The sequence below is a fragment of the Prunus avium genome, chromosome 6 (genome assembly GCF_965620075.1).
Source record: "Prunus avium chromosome 6, drPruAviu1.hap1.1, whole genome shotgun sequence".
Taxonomy (NCBI): Eukaryota; Viridiplantae; Streptophyta; class Magnoliopsida; order Rosales; family Rosaceae; genus Prunus; species Prunus avium.
In genome coordinates this window covers 33,815,738-33,825,292 of record NC_142289.1, presented here as the reverse complement: position 1 = coordinate 33,825,292, position 9,555 = coordinate 33,815,738, and the positions used below count along the sequence as shown (strand labels likewise).

At 36.3% G+C, this 9,555-nt stretch overlaps 2 protein-coding genes across 2 annotated transcripts; both read right to left on the bottom strand.

The window, feature by feature from the left end:
• Positions 1-541: 541 nt before the first annotated feature.
• Positions 542-2,231, bottom strand: LOC110768894 (triosephosphate isomerase, cytosolic-like). Its single transcript, XM_088255142.1, has 5 exons — positions 2,190-2,231; positions 2,017-2,092; positions 1,809-1,841; positions 681-767; positions 542-588 (listed from the first exon to the last, which is right to left on the bottom strand). Exons 1-5 carry the CDS (start codon positions 2,226-2,228, stop codon positions 542-544), a joined length of 282 nt encoding a protein of 93 aa, XP_088111268.1. The 5' UTR covers positions 2,229-2,231.
• A 1,025-nt stretch (positions 2,232-3,256) lies between these two features.
• Positions 3,257-5,801, bottom strand: LOC110769092 (uncharacterized). The gene is made up of 3 exons (XM_088254000.1): positions 5,666-5,801; positions 3,714-4,096; positions 3,257-3,583 (listed from the first exon to the last, which is right to left on the bottom strand). Exons 1-3 carry the CDS (start codon positions 5,712-5,714, stop codon positions 3,491-3,493), a joined length of 525 nt encoding a protein of 174 aa, XP_088110126.1. The 5' UTR covers positions 5,715-5,801; the 3' UTR covers positions 3,257-3,490.
• Positions 5,802-9,555: the final 3,754 nt, after the last annotated feature.

Sequence of the window (9,555 nt, the reverse complement as noted above, 5' to 3'; positions counted from 1 at the left end):
ATCGCCCAATGATCGTAATGTCCGTCAAATTTGGGAATGGCCGGCTGCACAAAACCACTACTATTGATCTCCACCATTCTGCTTGACTCACAATCAGGCCCCCTGTGATGGAGCTCTTATAAAGCCTTTTACAAAGAGATAAAATCAAAATAATAGCCCACGTTTGCAACACCCTAAAACGTGGTAATAGACTAAGAGGAATTCGTCAAAAACACAAACAACTAGTCCCTAAAGAATAGGACTTATTAACAGACTGATTAACTAAAAGATCGGAAACCTCTAACAGTCTATCATGTGCAGCAACAACAGCCACTGTCGATCCTGATTCTCGTTGCTCAAGTGTCTCCCAACACAAGCAATAACTTTTAAGCCTTGAGAAAGTGCATAAGCAACCTTGTCACCAACAAACTGAGTGGACAAAGAGAACCGCAAGAACGATAATTAATTGTGTAAAGATGTATTCAACCACAGAAAGTGAAGAACTAAAGATAAAATTTGATCACTTGTTACCTCATTGGACTCATTTAGAATAAGTCTTCTTTCAGAATGACCAACAATGACCCATGGAATGCCCAAATTCACCAGCATCTCCGCACGGAGCAAACAAGAAACTGGCCATTTTGTGAACAATTACTCGTTCGCTAAACTTCATCAAGCCTAGCAGTTTAATACAAACATACCTAACCTCTCCGTAAACGCACCACCTTTGCGAACCCAGTTCTGTGCCGCAACATGGAAATCAGACCGCAGTAAAATTTTCACAAAAGTGTTAGTTTTTAGCGGGCGAAGTGTGTTGCTCTGATACCATGTAGGAATTTAGGGGAAACAAAGTGATTTTATTAGATTGGAGGAGAATAGTACATAGGTGAGGTATAGGCTAATTGGCCTTCTTCATAGCTTATTGGCTTATTGGCCATCACACTTCACTTAGATTAGTTTGGGCTATTTGGCCCTTACACTTTGATTGGTGAGCTTATTGGCTCTCAACATGGCTTCCTTTGGGTAGCTCTTGGCTCCCTAATAGTTTGGGAGTTCTATTAGTTGGACTCCACATTTCATTGTGATTGCATGCCTATTTATAGGCATCCTCTTGTTCTAGAAAGTTCTTCCAACTTCAATTGCTTTTTGTTCCACCTCCTTATTCTTTTCTCCACAACTCTAGATTCTTCCACCAACTTGATCTCTTTACTCCATAAGTGTGTGGCTTTCACTAGATAATTCTCCAATAATTTAGGCTCATCTCAAAGCTTCTAGATTTTTCCACACATTTCTTTAGCATAAAGTGAACAAGACTCTTTCATGACTAAGGGTACAAAGCACTGTTAGTTTAAAAGAGAAGAGGGTTGGAAAATAGTTGGTAGTGTTTTAGGATAATAGCTTGACTTAGAAAGGAAAACTTTTTTAAGAGTAACAAAGTAATTTTATTTGATTGAAATAGGAAAGTACAAGACTTAACTGGAGTTGGATACAAGCTTGTTGGCTGGCTGTAGCTTTTCTCACTTGATTGATGCATATGGGCAGCTAATAGCATATATATAGACTAGCTGAACCGACTTAAACTTGGCAAATATCTAGTGAAGTCGGTTATTGCATAGTAACCGACTTCTCAAACTGATTTCCAGCCACTAGTTATACTATAAGTCTAGAATAGTCTAGTTACAATACATTAAATAATTAATAGGATGTTTCAGTGTAGAGCTCAAATTTGTCTTGTTCTTCTTTCACTCAATTGTTCTAGATTTTTCTAGATTATTCAAGACATTTCTATATTATTCTAGTACAAATATGCATTACTTTTTAACAAAAAGCAAGAAACACAAATGGAGGGCTCTCAACAACCTCTGCAATAAAAGGAAAGCACAACAAAATCAAACATTGAAATACTTGCACAACACTATGAGCTTAAAAAACAACAATATATACAACTAAAAAAGCTATCCCTTGTTTAGAAAGTACAATTACTTTATGTGAAGAAATGTAAATGATTACAGGAACAAGTTAAAGTCTAAAACTTACCCACAATATCTTCTGAAGGGACTTCAGCTTCATTCAAAGTGGTGACAATCTTCTTCACCTCTGCAGTTGTTCCATTCTGCAACAAAAGAAAAAAGGAAAAAAAAAACCAAAAATCACTGCTTAATGACAGAATCAAATCCAACAGTAGGAATCATAAAATAACAGAGACATACGCATTTCCAGTAGCCACCGACGAAGAATTTTCTGCCCATCTTCTCTTTAACCGTGATTAACAGCTAAAATTGAAAATCAGGGCTCTTGGTTTTGGTTTTTTTGGACTGACAAATTAATATTTCTTTTTGGTCAATCGACTGACAAGGCTCTTACATTATATATTTGTTGTACGATTGTGACAATCCATTAGTTTTTTATTATAAAAATAATTTTGATGAAGAAAAGAAGGCTGCAGGAGGAGCTTTTTTTGTTATTCTTATCATTAGGCATGCCTATGTGTGTCTATTCCACTTCCCTAGGCCTCTTCACTACCCTAGGCATGTCTCTCTGTGTCTATTCCACTTCCCTTTCTTTGGGTCGAAATTCCACTTCCCTAGACAACCACCAATCATTCTCATTGGACCCAGTCTTCAAGTCACATGAGTTTTTCCTCCTGAAGTGGGGTTCTTTCTTCAAAGGACACAACTCTCAACTCAAAAACAAACCTACCCAACATGCTGCCAAAGCATTCCTTGAAATTTTTCATGTATTTTTCTTAGTCCTTTCAAGTAGTGATATCACCCATCTTTGTTCTTCGAAGATCATGTGCATCATCCAATTTTATCCGCTCATTTAGTATATCACCCAAGTTCTTGTTTCTCTAGCAAGATTCTTGGAGCACCATTTTGACCACCATAACTCTGCAAGAGCCTCCTAATTTATTCGCCGAATTTGTTTTTGTTATGATTAACACCCAGAAGGTCTCGTTCCTGAGGTAGGAGAACCTATGGCCGTGATTTGTTCTTTCTTCAGCCACAATCGCTTTGAAGAAGTCTAGATCTAAGCGCACCACTCACCATCCACATCACCGTATCACTCACTTGCATGACCATCTGTACTCAGTGACTCAGTGTAAAAATTCTAGCAAATAGAAAAATAATTGTGATACTTTGCTCACAAGCACAAAGTATATATTAAGACAGGTGAGAAGCTTTCTTCAGCCGTATTAATAGCCACACACTTTGAATTCATATTAAAAATATTTATTTTTTCTGTGAGAATCACAGAAGTATATTAAGATCACAGGTGGAAAGAAATTGAAAAGCCTTGTTATGTAAGTGAAAGAGAAAATCTAAGATACAAGGGTACAATTTCAACAACAAAATATACAAGGGTACAAGATCAGTCTGAGTAAAAGCTATAAAGGGAGCACCAACAAAAGAAAACAATTACATCCCAACATAAGGAGTTAACTCAGATCAAGAGATGAACACTGCATTAATCTGAAAATAGTCTGTTTCTAAAGGTATACACCCTCTGATTACAAGTTATCATTTTCAACATTACTTCTTCTAATCCAATCGAGAACTTGCTTCTTGGACCGAAACTGGTGTCCTTCCGGGCTTATATACAGCTGCAAGAGAAGTTCAGGCATGAACGATGTTAGTTTTGGTCCATGTATGGAAGCAATTACATATATTGAAGAGTAACACATGTTAATTAATTATAAAATATCACAAGAGTACTAGTACTTGTTTCATTACCGTGTCAATCATATTCTTAGTCCTACCACGTTTGCGTTTTGTGGCAATGAACTTCCACGTAGAAGGCAACCAGTCAGGCCACTCAACCTCGATTGGTCTCGAACCAGAGTTTCTAAATCTTCCCCGATGGCGTTTCAGTCTTGGTTGATCTTGATCTGCCACAACTGGTGGCTGTTGTTGATCAACCACAGTTGGTGGTTGACGTTCGTCAGTCGCAGGTGGTGGTTGATCTTGATAAAAAGCCACCGCCATTAGTTGGTCATCTCGTTCCTCAGGCAATGAATTTAGGTCAAAGCGACCAACTACAATTTGAGCTTCTATTGGCTGCGGTATAGCTTGTTGAGTTGATTGAGCTCGGTTGGGAGATGATACGCCACTGCACACTGGAGTTCAGCAATCACAAACATCATAGTCAGTAAGATTATCATCATCATCATCCTTCATTTTCTTACCAGGGTATGGACTTCAATTTGCTCAAGAAAAAACTTAGAAAAGTGAAGGAAAGTGATAGAAAAGTTTCTAATGTGTGTGTTAGTGAAGGTAGTGCTATACCTTTTATACAAGAAAAATGTAGGTCTATACGTTTTCATTAGCCACATCACGTTAGGTTGGTTCAAAGACTATGGACAATTTACACAATTGGCAGAAAAATATGTGATAAATAATTACCTTAAAAATCAAAATTCTCTTCCATGTATGGCACGTTATACATACAATGTAACAAGTATAACAAGTAATGGAATAATGAAAAAGGAAAAAATGGTTAAGTCTTTTGCTTACTTGTCATATAATCTTGGGTTGTCCAAGTCCTATGGACGGTTTACACTATTGACATGAAAATATGTGGTGTTATGTGATAGATAATTACGTAAAAAAAAGTTTCTATCTTTTTGTGCCTTCTATGTATGGACTGTTATATTCTTTTGCATATAAACTGCTAATGTGTACTAATGTAGATACGGTAAGGCTACAGACAATGTATCAAGTACAACAAATCACATAATATATATATACTTCTTTATAAACAAGTATTGGAAAAATAAAATAAGAGAAAATTATAAAATAATAATTTTTTTTTGGGTATGGTATAAAGAAAAAAAAGAGTACTATTCATTAAGGGCCCGTTTGATAACCAATTCAATTTTAGTTTTTCATTTTCATTTTTTATAGTAGAGTATAGAGGAAAATGAGAGTGAAGATGAGATTGAGAGAGATGATAAAAGGAGAGGATGGGAGGGAGAGTAGTAAAAGTGAAAACAATTTCAAATAGATTTCAGTTTTTAGTTTTTGTTTTCACTTTTGTTACTTCTTCCTCCCTCCTCCCCTCTCATCTTTCCTCTCAATCTCATCTTCACTCTCATTCTCACTATCATTCTTCCTGTTTTTCCTTTATACTATGCACAAAAAATAAAAACTACAAACTAAAATTGAAATGGTTATCAAACGGGTCCTAAAAAAACTACATTTCTTTAATTTCCTTTCAATTTTACTCATTTTAACTTTTGGCACACCCCACTCTCACTATGTATAAGAATTATACAAATCCTCAATTTGAAGTGCCATAAGACAATTTGGGTGTGTCAAACTTACTACCATTTTCAAATTAATTTGTAGGCATGTAGATTATGTCCTAACTCATGGCTGTCCATCCTATCAATTTGTGGGCTTTTGAAAAACATGCACAAGCAAAGAAATCATATGAAATATACCTTGGGCTTAAGAAATGAAAAAAATGTACCCTATGATTTTCTAATAAACAAACACATCAATATATATATTCAATCATTTCCTTAATTAAGACAATATGAAAAGAAAAGATCAAGATGCTTCATCATGATTTACATAGGACAATACATTAAAGAGAAATCTATCGATTAACGATATCGAAGCTCGAAATTAAGTAAGAAATAATTACAAAAATTATCAAAATCTAGGGTTATTGATAATCATACCTCCTTCGTTCATCTTATGGCCTTCAGATGCATTTGATGAGTTCACCATTTTCTCTCTCTCTCTCTCAATGGAAGCAAATACCTAATTGGTAATTAGAAATGCCCTAGAAAACTCTACAGTAATTAGCTTATGGCGAGTTTGCACTCATACTAGCAAATAGCTTAGGTCAGTTTTATAGATACAACCGAGGATTCTAGAAGGTCAATTTGGTAAAAGTAGGGGGTACATGTCATATGGTATTTGGTGTTTTGATAAATCTTATCTGGTGTTTTGTTCTGGACTTTACCTACCACTCTTGGGTCCACCCTTAGCGGTATATAATGATGTGTCATGGAAGCGTTGTGGGCCGTTAACCATGTTGAATCGTTGTGTTCCTCTGGGCATAACCCAAAGATATGACTAGGGTTCATGATCAATTCATGGAGACATGTGAGTATACAACAAAGGATCTATACCTTCAATAAAGGAGGATAATGCTCAGAAGATGTGATTCAGAAGTCTTTTGCCAAAGTAACGAGCTAGATCAATAATAGAGATTGAGATCATGCTTTAATGAATCACATGAGACTGTAGATCACACTAAGAGCTTGACATGAATTACATGCTCCAATAGCATGATCAAGAGCATTGTTTTAGAGAAGGACCGTACTACATGGTAATTTCAACTAAATAGGTTCACAACCCCATTCTATATTGGCTTGGGCAACCGTGACATGTTGCTAGAAATCACTCATGGTTTGTGGAAGCCCTGAAAACAAGATATAATCTAGTTATCATAAAGAGAGAATTAAAAGGGAGTTTTAATTCACAATCGATCAATAAAGAGTTTTGAATCACCAATTACCTTGCCGATTAGAACCTAATGGATCGTACATTGATAAGGATAGATGAAAGGAAATAAATATGATGTGCATATATAGACTTATTAATTTAATAAGGATTGAATTAATTAAGAGAATGCGGGAAAATGGTACTTTTGGGCCTAAATTATAAAATCCAGTTCAAGGCCCATTGGGTTAGTTAAGACATGTGGGCATAGTTGGATGGCCACATAAGCCCAAGAGGCCCAATAGAGACCCCATGCCTGGTTTTACATAGAGGGAATTCGGTCTACTTCTTATGGGTCTATATAAGTGAATTTTTTCTCTTGAGAAAAGTTAGGGTTTTTAAACTAATTTTAAGAGAGGAGATAGAACACCATCAAGCTCCTCCCACCTAGCCAAAATCGGTGACCCTAGGAAGTGAGCACTAGCATCCTCTCCTTCCTAGGTTGCATCATATTCTCCATCTTTCTTGGTGTGGAAAAACTAGAGATCACCTCCATTGGTGATTTGGTGAATAAAGAAGGTCTTCCATAAGGTGATCAATTCAAAGGATGTCAACCTTGAGTATTGCTTCAAGGGTAAAACTTCTACTATCTCTTTATCTTACTCTAGAATGTCTAGGAGAGGAACAATCTAAACCAAGCCTCAAGATACTCCGGGTTAATTATGTTAAAGCTCAAAGATTTCATTTTAAAGCTTTCGTTGCCTAGAGGTTATTTGTAACCTCATCTTTGTGGCTAAATATAACTAGGATTTTAATGTTTCCTTCAACACTTGCAGTGGCGGAGCCAGAAAATTTTCATAGATGGGGCACCTTATATATTGAAATATACTTTTTACTTGATACAAAATTCCTAATTTAAATTTGTTATACTATATTATTTTACATGTAACATTACTATCTACTTTCATCGATACTAGCAAAAAATCAAACGAAATGTTCTTTATTAAAGATACACACTAAGGTTTTAGTAAGACCATTGTCGCAAAGAAAATTTGAGAGCACATGCCCACCCCCTGGGCCTTAGCTCCCTACGTACTTCCTAGCAAGAAGCCTTTTGGGCAAGATAGCATAAGCTTGAGCCGGGGAACAAAACCATGAGGCCCATACCCAAAACAGACAATATCTCACTAGTGAAGAAGGGTCGTGACAAAATGGTACCAAAGCTAGACCCAATAGGAAGTGTGCCAGCAAAAACACTGGACGCTGGTCCCTATGTAGGATGGATCGTAAGACCTGTGAGCCCTGAAAGATGCAAGACGAGAAATGGCAAGATCAGTATGAAATCCCACAACACTTGGGGAGGGAAATGTGAAGTGTCTTATATGTGTGGGTATTTGACTTCCTAGCAAGATAATATAAGCTTGAGCCCATGAACAAAACCATGAGGGCTTAGACCCAAAGTAGACAATATCTTGCTAGTGACGTAGGGTTGTGATAGTTTTGCAATTTAGTGGGTAAAAATCTCATGCCTAATTTCATGTGGTGGTTCCCGTTACACAATGAAACTACTTGTTATGCAATACTTATTTACTAGCCTCTCCGCACGCGCTTCCGCGCTTGTGAGAGGCTTTTTTTAAAAAAATTTAAATTTATTTTAGAATTTAAAAAGATAATGAGTAGTTGTATTTCACAAAAATAGGATTCATTATCTGATTTTTCTTTTAATTTAATTTTATTTTAAATGAAAAAGGGTGAATTTACCATATTATCCTCATTTAATTAATAATTTCAATTCTTAATGTTTGTATTAACCAAGGGAATTTTCTGGTATTTTGAATGTTTTATCATTCTCTGCCTTTTACTATATATATATATATATATATATATATATATATATATATATATAGGGCTACCTGAGCTAGTCTCAGTATCTGATTGACAGGCGCACTCTTTAAATTGACAGGCGCACTCTTCCTCGCTACCTGAGCTAGTCTCAGTATCTGATTCAAACAATTCTTCATTCTCTAGTTGGGCTAGTTCGTCATCACTATCTTGTTCAGAACCAGATGAATTAAGCATTATTTGGCAAAGCTGTTGCTTAAGGTCTTCACTAATGCTTAGGTTACGGATTTTATCCTTCATTTTGCACTCAGATTTATAATGTCCCACTTTTCCACACTTATAGCATGTTGGGACAGCTCATTTCTTTCCTTTACTAGCCTTTTTGCTAGTATCTCCTGTGTATTTCCTTTTTCTGAAAGTTCTATATGGCTTCTTAGGTTCAGACTTATATTTCTCGTATTTTTTAGTCTTACGCCCCCCAAATTTCTTTCCCTTTTTGTATGTTCTATGTGAATATGATTTTATTGGTTCAAAACCAAATTGTTCACAAAAGTCACCTAATTCCTTTTTTCCTAGGGCCTTTTGCTTATCAAGCTGCTTTCTTAATTTCATATCTGTGCAAAGAGCTAATCCTTCTGTGCAGATTTCAGAGGACAATTCCCCATAGGTGTAAGACCCATAAGGAATGACACCACCATTTTTCTCTTTAATTCTATTCCTAACCTTTTCAGCGAATAGAAGTGGCAATCCTGAAAGAAATTTCTCTTTCCAAAAGTCAGCATTACAGTCTTGCCTAGTGAATACCTTGGAGTAAAACACGTCCTTATACCACCTAAAATGGGACAAAGTTGGACACTTAAGGTTCATTAAGAGTTCTCTAGACCTGTCGTGCTGTAATTCTGTAGTTCCTACAAAATGTAGAGTAATTGTGTAAATTAGTGAATTTACTGCATCTTCCTGGTAAATGTTTTCACTTTTGATTAACCCAGTTACTGGATCTTGTACATTTTGCTGACCAATAGCCACCTGGGCATTCAGGATTTGGGCTCTTGCTGGGTCGCTTAGGTGGAAATCCCACCATCCTTTTAATTGACCTACAAAGCCTGCGATGATAGCTTCAGCCACCCTCTTATCTCCATTTCCTTTTATCTTAGAAGCTGTAGCATACATCATCATATGTTTCATTGCATTAATGATCTGATATTCCGTTAGACCATCAATATTCCATTCTACTATGGAGCTTCCATCATACTGAGCGGAATTCCACATTCCATCTTCC

Coding starts and splice junctions, on each gene's coding strand:
- LOC110768894 (XM_088255142.1), bottom strand. CDS start 2,228: ATGGGCAGAAAATTCTTCGTCGGTGGCTACTGGAAATGC. Junction 1,842..2,016: donor CCCTTCAGAAGATATTGTGG/GTAAGTTTTAGA, acceptor CTTTTATTGCAG/AGGTTGTTGAGAGCCCTCCA. Junction 768..1,808: donor CCCTCCATTTGTGTTTCTTG/CTTTTTGTTAAA, acceptor TAAAAACTAACA/CTTTTGTGAAAATTTTACTG.
- LOC110769092 (XM_088254000.1), bottom strand. CDS start 5,714: ATGGTGAACTCATCAAATGCATCTGAAGGCCATAAGATGAACGAAGGA. Junction 4,097..5,665: donor CCATAAGATGAACGAAGGAG/GTATGATTATCA, acceptor GCTGAACTCCAG/TGTGCAGTGGCGTATCATCT. Junction 3,584..3,713: donor CTAAGAATATGATTGACACG/GTAATGAAACAA, acceptor CTTCTCTTGCAG/CTGTATATAAGCCCGGAAGG.